Here is a 15,664-nt window from a genome sequence, read left to right as displayed (position 1 = left end):
AATGCTGCAAAAGTGAATTTCTGGGCATGCTGAGGCTGTTCTGAGGATGGGCAGCTCTCTGGTCCTAACGGGAGCTCTCAGCTCTGCTGGAAGGGGTGTCAGTGCAGTCTGGATTAGTGCTGGATTTATTTCTGAATAAGCTGGGGTGTGACAGTGCATAAATCAGCTGTGGGGTGATCTGACTGCCAGGATCACCACAAACAAGCTGAGAAGGGGAGAGAGTTTTGTTTGTGTTTTTAAATGTATCTAAAATTTGATTTGCTATAGAGTAAATGAATCTCGGGGGGTGGAAATAAAAAGTGAGGACAATCCCTTGCTGAGTGTGAGTTTGGCAGCCCCTCAGGGCTGCAGGGGCCCTGTGCCCAGCTCCAACTAGGGGAAAGGCTGGGACAGCAGGGCACTGCCAGTGGCAGGAACATCCCATGGCATGTGTCCCATGCCAGAATGCTGGTTTGGATCCAGGGTAAGTGATCCCCAGCCCACTCACCACTGTTAGATGCCCGTTCTTGGCTTTGGCTATGAGCAGTTCTGATCCCGAGATGAAGTCGATGATCCCTTCTTTGCCTTGTCCCACTGTGAACTTTATGCTGTGAAGAGCAAAGGGTGAGAAGAGCCCTGGTGAGTGTGTGGGACTCTCCAGGAGCAGGGTGTTAGCAGAGCTGCAGCAGATGTGCTCTGCAGCCTTGGGTACAGGAAGAAGCAGAGCTGAGGCAGGGCCCTGGTGTCACTCACCTGCCCTGGTTGATGTTGACATTGTTGATTTTGTTGGCCAGAATGGCTGTTTTTGTGAGTGTCTCAATCACGTGGTCACTCTGCAGGACTACATCACCCTGGGAGGAGAGTCCATGCTTTAGGATCGTGGCTTTGGTGTCACTGCCCCAAAACCACCCTGCTGTAAGGGACAGGGGACAGGGACAGCACCAGAGGGGGCGAACAAGCACTGCTGAGCCCCAGCTGAGAACACGGGGAAATAGCAGTGAAAGAGCTGGCACAAAGTCACATCCCTGTCACCTTGTCACCCCCTCCTCCCAGCTGGATGTGCTCCCTGGAGGAGGGGATGAGCCCCCAGTACCTTCTGCTTGTTGTCCTCACAGTGCACGTGCAGCACAAACAAGTTGTCGCTCAGGCTGCTGACAGAGATGCCTGGGGAGAGACAGGAGCATCAGTGGCACTGCCCCTGCCCGGGCCAGGGAGGGCTCACAGCCTCTCCAGGAGTGCAGCACAGCTGGGGCTGCAGGGGGCTGAGGCTTCAGCCCCATGCTGCAGGGCCCACACTGTCAGATATTGAGGGCCAAAAGCTGCAGCTGTGGCTCAGGCAGCTGCTGTGCAGGAATGGTGCAAACCCCCCCATGACTGGGAAATCACTCAGGGAAAGGGTTCAGGGAGATTAATTGAGTCATTTTGGTGACATTTTATGGAGCTCCATTTTACAAAAACACAATTTCAAGATACTAAAATGTTTGCCAGGATGAGCTCATTTCCTTCTTGTCCAGGACAAACTGGAGTTAGTAGTGGTGCATACTGAAGTGCAGCTGAGGAGCAGGGTGAGGGCAGTGCCCAGCCCCAGCCCTGGGCCAGGCCCACCTGTCAGGTTGGCGTAGTCGATGCGCTGCTTGATCTTGGCCTCCTCCACCACGATGGCCGAGCTCTGGGTGAGCAGCAGCTGCCGTGCCCTCGCCTTGTAGCCCTTCCTGTCGTACTTGACCACGGGCACTGCATACTGAAACACGAGTGAGCAGGGCCAGCTCCACCTGGGCACTGCCAGCCCCAGCAGGCACCAGCCAGGGCTGGGAAACCAGAGTGCAGAGAATTCCCCCTGCCAGACCTTCCTCACTGCCCCAGAGCAGCAAGCACCCACCCTGGTGGCTGGGACTGGGAAACCCAGCTTTGGTGTCTCTGGGCTTTCCCAGTCCCCTCCAGCTGTAACCCATTCAGTTCTTAACTGCCATCATTAAACTGCCCAAGTCTCCACTTTGTATTCCATCAACTCTTCCACTCTGTCCTCAAGAGTATTACAAGCTTACTACAATGTAAGATTTTTGCTGTATTTTCTCCAGAAATCTAATTCAGCCCTTCTGCTGAATAACTGGGGACTTGACAAAAGCTTGACATCTCTCACCTTAAGTCCTTCATTTTCTAATGCCTGAAGGACTTTAGTATTTATTTCTTCTCTACCTGTATTAAAACCAAAGAGGTGGGGGGTCAGAAAGGAATTTCCAGCAAGAAAAGAGTTCATTTATTCCCCCCTTCCCTCCTCCTGTTAAACTTGGCAACCCCCACTCACCCAGTCGAGTGTTGATGAAGAGCCTGGGAACACTCTGAGGATAATTGTCTTTTTTGCCCTTGAAAATCTCACTGGCAATTACTTTTTGTTCCAACTGCAAGGACAAAAGAAGTGTTCTTATTTAGTATAAAATTTCTCCTCATTAAAAAGATACATCTGTGTTAGAAGAGCTGTTCCCTTTGTGGTTTTATTAGCAGTCATAATTCAGTTCCTGTTTGGATGAGGAGTCACCCTAAACTTCCATTCCCTGGAGGTGGCAGAGCTCCAGCCCCTGTCAGTGACCTGAGCCCTGGGCTCCTCTGCTCCAAGAACAAACCAGGGGCTGGGAAAGTGGGAAATCCCCACTGCTGTACTGGGATCCAAGGCTGTGACACAGGACAAGGCACTGGGATGATTTACAAGGGAAAATGGGGATAGAAGAGGCTCCTTATCAGTGAGTCTGGTTTGCTGGGGGAGAGCAGCTGCTGAGCTGAGTTAATCCCATGTCCCTAATCACAGCCCCAGCCTCTCATTGTGTCCATGCACTGCAGAAGGTGAGAGATGGTGCAGTGAAAACCTTCATGGCAGTTACAGCCACCATCTTCTGTTCTGTCTCCTATTCTGAGCTTTTTTTTAAAATACAAAAACTCCCTCCCCCTACCTTTCCAAGAGATGAATCAAATCTCAGTATCATTTTTATTCTCTTTAGCTACAGCAGAGCAGCTGAAATGGTTCCTGTAACTTCTCTGTTTGGAAAATGACTGGGTTTGTGTCTGCAGGATTCTTACTCTCTACTTCACATGGCACAGGCAGAATAATGCAGCTTCTTATATTTTTAGCTTCCATGGGCAGAGTAGCAGTGCTTTTCAATAGACAAATTATGTGGGGGCTTGGCTCCAGAGCCTGTTTAAATAGTATCTATTGAAATATGTATAGAATGGGGTCTCTTCTGTGCACATTCCAGGCTTTCAGTGTTTTGTGTCTAACCCAAACCCAAATCAGTGGCACTGTGGCACCCCAGAAAGCAGCGATTCACAGCCCCCCACTGCTGCCCCCCTCCATTCCCTGCAGTGCTGCCCTTGGCAGCCAGGGGAGCCCTGCAAAGGGGCCCAGAGGTACCTGCTGCTTCCACTCGGGGCTGATCCTCTTGCAGTAGGTCCAGACCATGTTCTGCATGCAGAGCCTGCGCAGGAGCTGCGACGCCTGCGGGGAGCAGGGACAGGGGACAGCTCAGAGCTGGGACAGACCCACGGGGACAGACAAGCAACAGCCCAGAGCCACTGACAGACCCACAGGGACAGACACCCAACAGCTCAGAGCTGGGACAGACCCACAGGGACAGACACCCAACAGCTCAGAGCTGGGACAGACCCACAGGGACAGACACCCAACAGCCCAGAGCCACTGACAGACCCACAGGGACAGACAGCCAACAGCCCAGAGCCAGGGAAACCCACAGGGACAGACAGCCAACAGCCCAGAGCCAGGGAAACCCACAGGGACAGACAGCCAACAGCCCAGAGCTGGGACAGACCCACAGGGACAGACCCACAGGGACAGACAGCCAACAGCCCAGAGCTGGGACAGACCCACAGGGACAGACAGCCAACAGCCCAGAGCTGGGACAGACCCACAGGGACAGACAGCCAACAGCCCAGAACCACTGACAGACCCAACAGAACAGCAGCAACTGCAGAAAATGCACTGCTGGCTTATAAAACTGTTTCCTGACCAAGAATTAAATAATAAGGAGTTGATTTTTCTGCCTTTCTCTATGAGGGTTTGCCCTGGACTTCTCCAGCTGCTTTAGAACGGGGAATAAACACCAGGGTCCCTCCTCTCTGCCCTGCTGTGCTCTCCCTTCCTTCCAGCTGTACCTTCAATCCAAACAATTCTTTGGACAAGGTAACTGGGATTTCTGCAATATTTTGTTTTGAGCAGATAAACCAATTCAAGCAGATGCAGGATAATAACAGCAACAGAGGGAACTGAATTTGTTAAGAGAAAATGGAAGAGAATTTCAGAAATGGCTGAGAAGCCAGGAGGAAATGGTGGTGTAACAGCACCACACTCCAAGAAGCTGCAATCCTCTAGGCCTGGATTCCCCTCCCACATGCCAGGGCTCATTCCCACCTCACAGAGTGATGGGGGAGGAGTTGGCCATGATTTGTCCAAGACATTTTTTGGTAAGTTCCTCTTGAGGTTCATCAGGAAGGAGAATCGGATGTAATCCAGGAAATACTCGTTCTCTGGGCACCGCGGGTGGTTCCGGTAAATGAAGCCTTTAATGAACCTGTGGGAGTGGAAAATATTGTTAGAAAATTTTAAAAAGTCATCTAAATTAGTGGTATTTAAAGGTTCTATTTCCTGGGCTTTATTTAATAGCTGTAATTAATTTTTAAAAAATGTGTAGTGACAAGGAAGTTTCTTTTTAGCATCTTATTGTTAAGGAATGAGATGTTTGAGGGCTTGGGCTGCTCTTCACACACCTCCTGATTGTCTCCACTGCCCATTTCCTCTTGGCAGCTTTTCGGCGTCCCAGGGTTCCCCTCCACCAGGACTGGATGGTGATGGCTAAAAATAACACAAAGATTTTGCATTAAGGGAGCTCCTTCATCCCAAACTGACTCCACACAAAACTGGCACCAAAAATGCTCAGGAAAACCCACTCTGGAAATTACCAGCTTTCAGTGGGGCATGGGGGCAAGAATATGAGTTTTCAATAATATGATACATGGGATAAATGTCAGTGAAAGGATGGGGATTGCTGTGGGAGCTGCTGGGGAACATCTGTCCCTCCTGTGTCTCATACCTGAGCGTTTCATGGTCAGGAATTTCTTCCGGCGGTAGAAACCTCTCCACGTCGCCTGCATTTTTGTGGCTGGAATTGCAAGAAAAGCAGCAATTTGCAACCATGACCAAGCACAGTTTGGTAGAAAAAGACTCAGCTTTTTAAAACAGAAATCCACTGCAAGTGTGAGTGTCTCACCCAAACTCTGTTTCCTCACTTCCAGAGCATCTTCTGTGGCAAACAAGGTCTTGGGAAAGCGGATAAAAATCTTTGTTCTGGAAACAGAAATGCAGAATTACATTTTGCATGCTGGACCAACTTGCTTTTGGCATCCCCTTTGGGCTCTGTAACATTTCCCTCCCCCATTATCTAGAGAAGCTTCATTTCAAAGGGACAACAGGGACATGCAGTGATTCATAACCTCAAATTAAGAACACAGAACTGACCGTCCCATTTTGTATTCTTCTGGTTTGTAGCCAAGGTGCTTCACCAGCACAGCCACCCCATCATAGGGCCGCCCATCCCACGTGGGCCACGTCTCTGGACACAGGGATTTGTACCTGGGAATTGGCAGGAGAGGAAATCTTAGGGAGAGGAGTGCAGTGCAAGGAGCAGAGGGGTCAGGGCAAGGGAGAGAGGTCAAGGGAAGGGAGAGAGCCCAAGGGAAGGGAGAGAGCCCAAGCTCCCCACCCCTCTAGGTGGCAAAGCTGCCCCTGTGCTGTTTTACAGCTCCCAGCAATGGGATGAAGCTCAGGGAGAGGAGCAGCAGAGGAAGGAATTCCAAAGCAGCTTCACCTCTGCAGGAACACCTCGTATTTCCTGCGGTAGGCGAAGCCGGCCCGGCGCACGCGCAGGTTCTCCATCAGCCCCAGGTACTTCACCTGGTGTCGGATCAGGACTTCATCAAACCGGTCTTGGCAGGGCATGGAAAGGACAAACACAATCAGTGCACAGCAGGGCCTTGCTCTGGAGAAGGGCAATGCTCAGCTCTGGGTGAATCTCACAGGATTAGCTTTAACCTCCGATGAATCCTCACAGCACAAGTCCCACACAGTTTTGTGTCTCCTGCCTTCCCCCCTCCCATCCCTTTTTAATTATTTCTATTTAGCTCCAAAATGAAGTTTTCCTTTGGGATGTTTTATGCATAGAGGAACCAAAACTGAGGGAGAATAAAGTCATTAGAATGAATTTACAGAGGTCAATAATTCTTCACTTTAACCACCACCTTCCTCTACCTGAGAGCAGTGCTCCCATTGTGATTCCTGGCTGCTGGCACTGCCACCCCCTCCTGACAGAAGCTCAGACACAGCCCCAAAATTAACCCAAAATTTTCTTTTGGCTCCTTTCTGTGCCTCCCTGGCTGGCATGCAGTGCTCTGCCTCTGTCCCAGGGCCATACCAGCCTGCTTGGCATCGTTGGGTTTCATGCAGCGAATGTAGGAGGGTTCTTTGGACATCAGGATTTCCATGAGTTTGGAGAGGCTGTTTTTGAACTGAGTTGCTGCCTAGGAGAAAAAAAAAAGAAGCTGCACATGAAGGGATGACTTGGAGCTGGCTACAAACCAGCAGAATACAACGTGAGGGGTTTGCATTTCAGATCATGTCAGAGTTCATGTTCCAAAAAGAGGGAACAGCCACAGCCCCCTCCAGCTCTCGAGTTCTCACCGTTTCAGGTCTCTTTTTGTCTGTCAGCTCTGTCCTATCAAAGCACTGGTTTATGATGGGGTTCTCTGAGTTGCACATGGTCTGCAGAGAGAGAGATTTTCAGAGATGAAGTACAGAGAACTACCAGAGAAACCTGAGGACAAAACTATTTAAAATAACAAAATGAACACTGGGATCTCAATCAGTCCTTTCAGAGCACAACCCTGTGGACACACAGCCTCCAGGTGGAGTCTAGAAGAATCCTTTCCCTCAGGTGCCACCTCATTTGAAACCCAACTCCTCCTCCTGTCCTGGAAACCCCTCTCTCCACACTCACCTCCTTCAGGTTCCGGAAGAGAAGGTCGTTGTTTTTATCTAGAAAACCTGGAAGAAAAACAAACCACTCAGGCTGTTCCACTGGGACTCAAGGCAGGGATTTGAGATTTGAAATTAATCTGGTTGATCAAATGATGTGGGGCTGTATTTAAGGCCCAGACTTTTGGTTTTTCTGTGCTACCTGCAACACTGTAGGTGACGTCCCCGGCGTAGTGCGAGAGCCGGAACTCCTCCCGCCCCAGCGACTTGCGCGTCTTCTGGTCAGCGAGTTTGTGCCTGGGGAGGGAGCAAAAACCTTCAGGAGAAACAAAATCCTGCAGGATTCACCTCAAAAAGCACCAGGACATTCAATCCTGGAGTGGGGCTGTGCAAAGGTGAGCAAGGAATGCAAATTGGACTTGGGGATTTTCAGGTAAATAAAGTTATCAACCAGCAGGTCATAGAAGAGTCATTAAATGTATTTATGTTTAATTAAAAGGGGAGCTTCAGTGCTCCTTGCTGAGTGGTTCTGTGTGCACATAAGATGTAGACATCCTAAACTGAGCATTCAGAATAAAAGCAGAACATTCAGAATAAACAGACATTTGGAGCTCCAAAACTGAAGTAAACAATCTGCAGGGTGAGAGGTGAGTCAGTAACAAGAGTTTTGTTGCCTTTGTTGCATTCTGAAGCTCAGTCAGGCACTCTGTGTTAACAACCTATTTTATATTATCTTAAATATCAATCAAATCTCTCTATAAAAGAATATCATAACCTTTTATGTGGGATCCAGCACAGTGAGGATGTTATTCACACACTGGAGTCCCTCAGTGAGGGAACACTCACGTGAGAAAATGAGGGTGGTTCTTCACAGTCTCCTCCAGTTTCTCCAAGAATGTCGTGTCTGTGGCATCCCCAGGTCTCAGACACTCCTCATCCTACAAACACACAAATTCCAGGGATTTCTAGGCTCTGTCTTACTGAAACTCTCCTCCAGTTTGGCCTTTCCACAGATAAACAACTTTTAGCTCAATAAATGAAGAATTCTTGAGCTGAAAAGAAAAATATTTCCCTTCTTCCAGACTGCCTGGATTGGGAGCTGCTTTCCCCAGAGCCCATGGAGGTGATACAATGACTTTTAATGGAGTCACTATTCAGTGTATTGCTCTTCCACCTACTCAAACACTTCCAACATAAACTGATTTTTTCTCATGTCTTCCCCCTTCTTTTCCACTACACTGCTCAAATTTTTCATTCAAAAAGATGTTTTCAACTCACCAAAATAGAAATGATGCCTTTGAATTTCTCCTCCACCAAATCACAAATTATTTTGTTATTGAAATACTGAACTGGTTCCCACTGCAAAGACAAGAAATCACACTTAGGTGAAAACAACTCTAGACTGGAAAAGAAATGTAAATTTCAGAACATTTCAGAGAGCACCTGATTTAAACAATCTTTCTGTCAAAGCTTTTTCACTCATCACATTTGTTTTCCTAACATTGCCTTTGTTAAAATCAGGGTAAAAGCTTGGGATGGCATTACTCACTACCAGCTGTCTCACACAGTTACCAGGGTTTCCAAAGGAAGGGAGAAAGGAAAGTTCTGTAATTCCCTGGAGATCATGGCAGGATCTCTGGGAGAAGAGGGAGGGGGGATCTGGGCTCTTACCGCGATGCCCTCGGACTCGTACTCCTCCTGCTCTGACTTCAGGGTCAGCTCTATGAAGAGCTGCTGCAACTTTTCATTGCAATAATTAATACAAAACTGCTCAAAGCTGCAAAGAAAAATCAGAAAAATAATCACTGTTCGCACAGGATTTATTTACTGACTGCATGCATTCAGTGAATTTATTGTTTAGGGAACTCAAAGAGTTCCAGAAGGAGGAGAAAATGGACATGAAGGATGGAACATGGAGGAACACAAAAACCTTGAATAAAGGCACAGTAACACTGCAAATGTAGAGTCTTGGTTCAGTGCCACCTGCCAGGGAGGTGCCAGACTCTGCCAGTCCCATCCCCGGGTTTGTCACCACCATGGGAAGATGCCACAACAGCCACCCCTGGGCTGGAGAGCTGGACAAAGGCACAGCTCAAGGTAAGGCATGAATACACCCAAAAAACAGCAGTTTATTTTAAATACCAGGTCCATTAATAGCTGTAAATGCTAATTATTAGCTGGATGTCTTAAGTGTTAGAAGCCCTATGATTAGCATTTTGTCACCTGATGTCCTGACATTTAAATGCCACCTCTTTTACCAAGAAATGCAATCAAGCCTTGTTTCACAAGGGAGAGAAAACACCATAAACTGAATAATGTAATTCAGAATTTATCAACACAAACCTGTTGTGCTGGAAAACCTCAAACCCATAGATGTCCAGCAATCCTAGAACTGTTGTACTTCTCCAGCCTGGAAACTTCTCTTCCTGCAACAGAGCAGAAAACAAATGTAAGTATTTCCTCACAGCTATGATCCATCCCTGGATCTCCATCATCTAATCCCAGCATTTACTGCACAATTTAGAAAACAAATTAATTTAGAAATTACTAAAAGCATAGAACTTGCTTTGAGGCTGAAAGATTTAGAAATTGCTGTCATGTTTGGCTGAATCTCTATAGCAAAGCAGGGCAACACCAACAAAGGGGAGAAAATGATGAGGAGGACTCCATCTTATCAGAAGGCAAATTAATTATTTTATTATTCCATATTATATTACACTACATCTAAACTGAATCTGCCAAGCACCCAACTGCACTGAACTGCACAGAATCTCGTGACTGCCAGCTGACAGTCCTGACACACACACTGAATTTGGATTCAATTGGTCAGTGAATCAAAACTCACACCAGAATCCAATCACCAATTCCCTTCAGGTAAACAATCTTCCACAGTGCATTCCCCTTGTGCACAACAAGAGGAGCAGCAACTGAGATAAGAATTGTTTTTTCTTTCTCTGATGTTCAGAGAATGTGAATCCCAGAAAAATCCTTGGGAAATTGTGCCTTGCTTTTCTCTGTGAAGAGAAATGCAGCCACAGATCTCAACAAGCAGAGGGTCACTTGCCTTGTAAGCCAGGGATTTGTTGACCTTGTTGACCAGCCAGGAGAAGGTGCGGCCGTAGACGGCCTTGGCGAGCGCGTCCCTGGCGTAGGCTGCCTGCTCCAGGTTCAGGGGACTCACCAGCTGCAGGCAGGAGCACAGAAAACCCCTCAGCAGTCCCCAGAACAAGGGATCCCCTTTTCCTGCCTCATCATCACTGAACAGCCACTCAAAAGCATCCTGCTTGTGGCTGAACAGTGGGACCCCTGCAGTGACACCTCCTGAGGGGTGGTGAGGGAGCTGCTGGCAGAGCTGATCCATGGAATCCCCTTTGCCTCCCGAATCCCCAGGGCCTGTTCTTACCTCCTCCCCTTTGGCTATGATCTTCTTGTGGATCAGTGCATCCCGAAGAACTGAGCCATCCACTGCCAGCAGCTGCATGCAGGATATTCAGTTAATTTATGGAGCTGTACATTCCATCTTCCTAAAATCCCGGCCCAGTGAAACAACCCTTTATTTTATTTCCCACTCACACTGAACAACTCTGCAGCATCAATCCCTCCCTTCCCTCCTTTCTGGCAGGAATGTGAGCTAACAAATGAATTGGCTGGGAGGAAGTGGCCAAGCAAAGGCACTAAGGTGGTTCTTTCTTTAAAACTTCCCCAGAATCTGTTCCTACCTCACTGCCCAAAGGTGGAAACCTCAAGGCAGGGTTGTGTCAGGTGGTAAATAGAGAAGTTGTCAATTAAATGGGTTTGATGATAATATTTGCATTCTATTTAGGTGAAATTACAGTTAAATTTATATGAACTTCTAAATAACAGTCTAAAAATTTATGATGATCTTAAGCTCAAAGTAAGGAGCCCTCTACAATTCACCTTTCCTGTAACATCTCTCTCCCTGGTGATACTCACCCTGGCCAGGTATTTAATCTGATTCTCTGTCGTGACCTGAGCATTGCCCTGCTCATCAGCAGCAAACTGGACATTCCCCAGGTGCAGGACACTGGCCACAATGCTCAGCAAATCCTGCCATGGGAGCAACAGGCAGAGATCAGGATGATGGAATGAACACACAGCAAGGCTTTTGTGTTAATTCACTTCTTAGGAGACTATTTTGTATATTTTTCAGGATTTTTATAGGGAATACATTCACTCTGATTTGATTCACTGATTTCAATCAGAAATCCCAAATCAAAGCAGAAAAAAATCTTTAAAAGTAGGAAAATCTGTGCTGCTAAACCTCACCTCCACCTCACTGTCATTGAAGCCGATAACAGACAGGGCTCTCCTCATGATCTTCCACTCATTTTTGTCATTTATGGAACTGACCCTTGCACAGTGACCCTAAAAAGACACAGCTTGACATAAATAAATGAATTATCATCAAAGATACATTATCCATGCTCAATGCATTGTGTTTCTTTTTACAGCAGTCACCTCAGAGTTAATTCTGAAGTGAGGGAAGGAAATGACAAAGTTAATTGGAGCTATCCCAACCCTGTGATACAATATTTTAAGAATTATAGTTAATGTTCACCTTTACTAAATAGTGATACTGCTGTGGGTTCTTCTCGAGGCCCAGCCTCCTCAGCAGGTCCTCCTCCCCTCCCTCCAGCAGCTGGTAGAAGATGTGGAAGTTCCTCTCGCCGTGGTTCTGGTGCACAACTCGGGATTTCTCCAGGAGGTAGTTCAAGATGTGGCCCCCAACAGGAGCCCCCTAAACCAAACCAGACACATGGAAAGAGTTCATCAACACAGAGGAAAATGTTTCTGCTTCTTCATTGTCTGTTCCATGACAAGATCTGAAGCAAAAGCCCACAAAAACACAGAAAATGACCTGTCATTCTGTGCCACAAGCTCTATTTCAGTACAGTGGTGATTTGAGTGCTAAAATTCCTTCTAGGAATTCACCAGAAAGGGAAAGCACCAAAACTGAGTGTGGAGGGATTAAAGGAGACCTGAAGGATGGCAGTGCTGAGCTCCTCAGCCCCTGCACTGTGCCCACCTTGCTGCTGTGGGGCTGTTGGGGTCAGAGTGGGCACAAACTCTGTGCAAAGTTACCCAGAACAGGAATTATCCTCAGATCTCTCAGCTGGGTTATGTGGATTTACCTGGTGAGTCCCCACTGGCACAGAGCACCAGAAATAAAATACCCTAGAAATAAAAGGGTTTGATCTCAGTGTCCCCTTACAGAGAGAAATAAGGGAGGAATGAAAGGAGACTGAGTGCCATAAAACCCTCTGGACCCAAATTTTGTCACCACAGGCTCTGCTTATGCTGTCACCAAGGAAATGCAAAGCACTCACTACACACATACAACAATACAAGAACACAGAGAACTCCTGTAACTGGGAACAATCCTGGAGTATAAACCAGCTTGCAAGTTACCCTGTAATCAAACTGCACATCCATGTACTTCCCAAACCGACTGGAGTTGTCATTCCGAAGGGTTTTTGCATTTCCAAAGGCCTGAAATTAAATTGATCAGAGAAAATTAAATGAGGACCAAGTCAGATTATTCATAAACACTTGGGTGAGGCTGCCAGTTATTTATTTACAGCCCAGGATTTTCCTTCCCGGAAACCCAGAAGGAAACAGATTTCTCCCTGAATTCTCAGGCTGATCTTTACACCCCATGTAAGCAGTGCAGATGGAACATGCTCTGAAAACATTTCCATGCCCCTGCAAGCTGATTTTAATGCCAGTCCACTGCTGACAATATATGTAATGTCTGACAGCCTTTCCCAAGCTCTTCTGTCCCCACTGCCATTTGTCACAGCTCGCTGGCAGAGGGGCTGCAGGGCTTCCTGCTGCTGGGAGCCACCTTTCCTGGGACACAGGGCACAGGGACACAGGGCACAGGGACATCTCAGGGCACAGGGATACAGGGACACAGGGCACAGGGCACATGGACACAGGGACATCTCAGGGCACAGGGACATAGGGCACATGGACATCTCAGGGCACAGGGAAACAGGGACACAGGGAAACAGGGACATCTCAGGGCACAGGGACACAAGGCACAGGGGAACAGGGACACAGGGACATCTCAGGGCACAGGGACATCTCAGGGCATACAGGGCATAGGGATTCAGGGACAGAGGGATACAAAGCATGGGGATTCAGGGACACAGGGATACAAAGCCCAGGGATTCAGGGACACAGGGATACAAAGCACAGGGATTCAGGGACACAGGGATCTCCCAGGGCACTGCACACAGCCGGGGCTGGACACTAGAGGACAGCACAGCCCCACAAAACGAGCCCAGCCTGTGTGAGCTGCCCACTGGGATGTGCCCCTTTGCAGAGTCCTGCAGTGACCCAGAGCTCTTCCCACCCCAAATCCCCTCTGTCCCCGAATCCCATCCATGCCACAGCTCCTCCTGGAGGGCTGGCAAGGGCCAGGAGTGCTTTGGCCGGGAAGCAGAGCAGATTCCCTGCTGATGTGCCCGCACAGCATCCCCAGGACACGCTGTCACCGCCCCCGTCCCGCTGTCCCCAGGGCCAGCATTCCGTGGGCTGGGGGTACCTCCAGGACGGGGTTGGACTGCAGCAGCCGGTCCTTGACGGTCTCGACCTGCTGGCTGGCGGGGCAGGTGACAGCGTAGTACTGCAGGATCTTCTTGGTGGCCTCGGTTTTGCCGGCGCCGCTCTCGCCGGAGATGAGGATGCACTGGTCCCTCCTCTCGGTGCGCAGCGAGCGGTACGAGTTGTCCGCGATGGCGTAGCTGCGGGGGACAGCCGGCATCAGCGGCTCGGCCCTGAAACCCCGGCACACACATCCCCCCACAGCCCCGGGCCACGGCTCGGGGAGATCGCAGCTGGTGACAGCGCAGGTGACAGCACTGGTCACACCTCAGCCACCGAGCCACGCTTCTGCAGGGCCGTGACACAAACTGTCCGTCTTTGAGACTGTTCTTTGGACTTTTCTTTCTGACAAAAATAGGTAGAAGTCGACTAAATTGTGCAGAACAAGTGGCTTTTCTAAGTATAAATGATCTCCCAACACTGGTGCCGTGGGACAGAAGTTTTACACCTCATTCTCCACTGGTATTTTTTCTTGCTATTGTTCTAAGTGATGACACATTCATAAGGTCACTACAGAATTCTGCTGTCTGCGTGGCTCCAGAGCTTCTCTTGGGTGGTGGGAAGAGCTGGAAAAGCCACCACAGATTAAGGAGCATCCTGCAGGCCCCTTCTGCCCCAAACTCCAGGCAGTTCCTCTGCCTGCACAGGCTGGCCCTGCCCTCCTCCTTCCTCCTTTGCTGCTTTTTCTTTCATTTCTGTGCTGTGAGCAGGCAGGATCTCACACCCAGTCACACACACTGCCACAGCACCAGAGAGCAGCAGGGGATGAGTGACAATGGTGACAACTGCTCAGGGGGACAGAAAACACAACCTCCCAACACCATTTCAGCTCTCACATGTGGTGAGCAAGCAGAGATCCTGTCTTCACACCTGACAACATTTTATTTTAATAGCTTGGCTTTTTAATTTTTCATTTTCCCTTTTTTTTTAACTCTCCTGCTGTGCTATTAATTAGAAGTAATCACACCAAAATAACAGCCATGGCTTTCTCCAGTCTATTAATGCTAAGGCAACACCAATGAGCTCCCTTGGCAACACAACTCACCCCACAAAATACATCATGTCCCTCTCTTCCCATCCAGATTCTGCCTCTGGAGTCTTGTGGAAAACAGCTGAATAAATGCAGATTTAATTTGGATTTGAAGAAGTGCCTTTATGGGGTGGTTTATGGCCCCAAGAGCTCCAGCCAGGCACAGACAGAATCACTGGAAATAAAGATGTTTATGGTCCCATTTGCAGGCCATAAACAGGACAGGATGTGACAGATCTCTGGGAATATGCTGGGTTCCAGCCCATAGGGATAACTCTCCTCCTCTGAGTGTGATGCACTTCCCAGAAAACCCAGCTGAACTGTCTGACACTGGAATAGAGATCTTGTAGTGTTTTGGCTTTCTAGAGTCAGTTTAGAAGAGGAGAAAGAGGAAAAAATATGAGTTACTGGAAAAGGAGAATCCCAGAGCACCACACTGCAGATGGAGCATTTTGATGCTCCTCAGAGGATTTTTAAATGCATATATAATCAAATAATGCAATAAAATAATCAAATAATGCAATGGAACAGCAAAAACAGCAAAAAAATCTGTTCTCCCAGTACCCAGGATCACAGTTCTCCAGGGTTCACTTATGAGCTGCACATTTTACAGCTTCTGAAGGGACTTGTTAAAAGGAAAGAAAGCCTAAGAAATAATCAGGCACAGTGTGATTTAAGTGGAATTAAAGCACATCTGCTCAGTGCTTTGTGCTATCCATGAGCATTGTCATCACCCTGTACCTACTGCACACTAAAAACCAGAGCCACAGCCCCAAGGATTTTCCAGAGAGTCTCAAAATTCACATCTAAGGACACAGAAGCCCTTTCCTGACCACAGGCAAAGGGAACTGAGCAGGATTGAATGCAGGGTTTTTCAGGTTTAATTCTCCCCCATCTGGGTTCACACAGTAAAAATCATATTTTTGTCCTAACCAATCCAACTTGAAGTGCTGAGACTTTCCCAAGTAATGGTGTTTCTCCCCCTCTCTGTG

The 15,664-nt window shown here is 48.2% G+C and overlaps 1 protein-coding gene across 4 annotated transcripts in view; it reads right to left on the bottom strand.

The window, feature by feature from the left end:
• Positions 1 to 15,664, bottom strand: part of MYO1C (myosin IC) — a 51,449-nt gene that overhangs the window by 2,475 nt on the left and 33,310 nt on the right. For all 4 annotated transcript variants that reach the window (XM_064395082.1, XM_064395084.1, XM_064395085.1 and 1 more), the window contains exons 4-31: positions 13,584 to 13,782; positions 12,443 to 12,523; positions 11,592 to 11,771; positions 11,300 to 11,398; positions 10,967 to 11,080; positions 10,416 to 10,487; positions 10,073 to 10,196; positions 9,356 to 9,434; positions 8,684 to 8,789; positions 8,291 to 8,371; positions 7,859 to 7,950; positions 7,215 to 7,309; positions 7,035 to 7,081; positions 6,719 to 6,799; positions 6,453 to 6,558; positions 5,850 to 5,967; positions 5,501 to 5,614; positions 5,253 to 5,329; positions 5,076 to 5,144; positions 4,753 to 4,837; positions 4,397 to 4,556; positions 3,383 to 3,466; positions 2,285 to 2,378; positions 2,120 to 2,175; positions 1,585 to 1,720; positions 1,073 to 1,143; positions 733 to 830; positions 488 to 587 (exon numbers count right to left, since the gene is read on the bottom strand). In XM_064395082.1, the coding sequence (XP_064251152.1) occupies positions 488 to 587; positions 733 to 830; positions 1,073 to 1,143; positions 1,585 to 1,720; positions 2,120 to 2,175; positions 2,285 to 2,378; positions 3,383 to 3,466; positions 4,397 to 4,556; positions 4,753 to 4,837; positions 5,076 to 5,144; positions 5,253 to 5,329; positions 5,501 to 5,614; positions 5,850 to 5,967; positions 6,453 to 6,558; positions 6,719 to 6,799; positions 7,035 to 7,081; positions 7,215 to 7,309; positions 7,859 to 7,950; positions 8,291 to 8,371; positions 8,684 to 8,789; positions 9,356 to 9,434; positions 10,073 to 10,196; positions 10,416 to 10,487; positions 10,967 to 11,080; positions 11,300 to 11,398; positions 11,592 to 11,771; positions 12,443 to 12,523; positions 13,584 to 13,782 (2,818 nt within the window). The remainder of the gene's footprint in view (positions 1 to 487; positions 588 to 732; positions 831 to 1,072; positions 1,144 to 1,584; positions 1,721 to 2,119; positions 2,176 to 2,284; positions 2,379 to 3,382; positions 3,467 to 4,396; positions 4,557 to 4,752; positions 4,838 to 5,075; positions 5,145 to 5,252; positions 5,330 to 5,500; positions 5,615 to 5,849; positions 5,968 to 6,452; positions 6,559 to 6,718; positions 6,800 to 7,034; positions 7,082 to 7,214; positions 7,310 to 7,858; positions 7,951 to 8,290; positions 8,372 to 8,683; positions 8,790 to 9,355; positions 9,435 to 10,072; positions 10,197 to 10,415; positions 10,488 to 10,966; positions 11,081 to 11,299; positions 11,399 to 11,591; positions 11,772 to 12,442; positions 12,524 to 13,583; positions 13,783 to 15,664) is intronic.

The sequence above is a fragment of the Passer domesticus genome, chromosome 19 (genome assembly GCF_036417665.1).
Source record: "Passer domesticus isolate bPasDom1 chromosome 19, bPasDom1.hap1, whole genome shotgun sequence".
In the NCBI taxonomy this organism is placed as follows: Eukaryota; Metazoa; Chordata; class Aves; order Passeriformes; family Passeridae; genus Passer; species Passer domesticus.
Note: the sequence above shows the minus strand (reverse complement) of the source record. Positions and strands in the feature narration are given on the sequence as shown.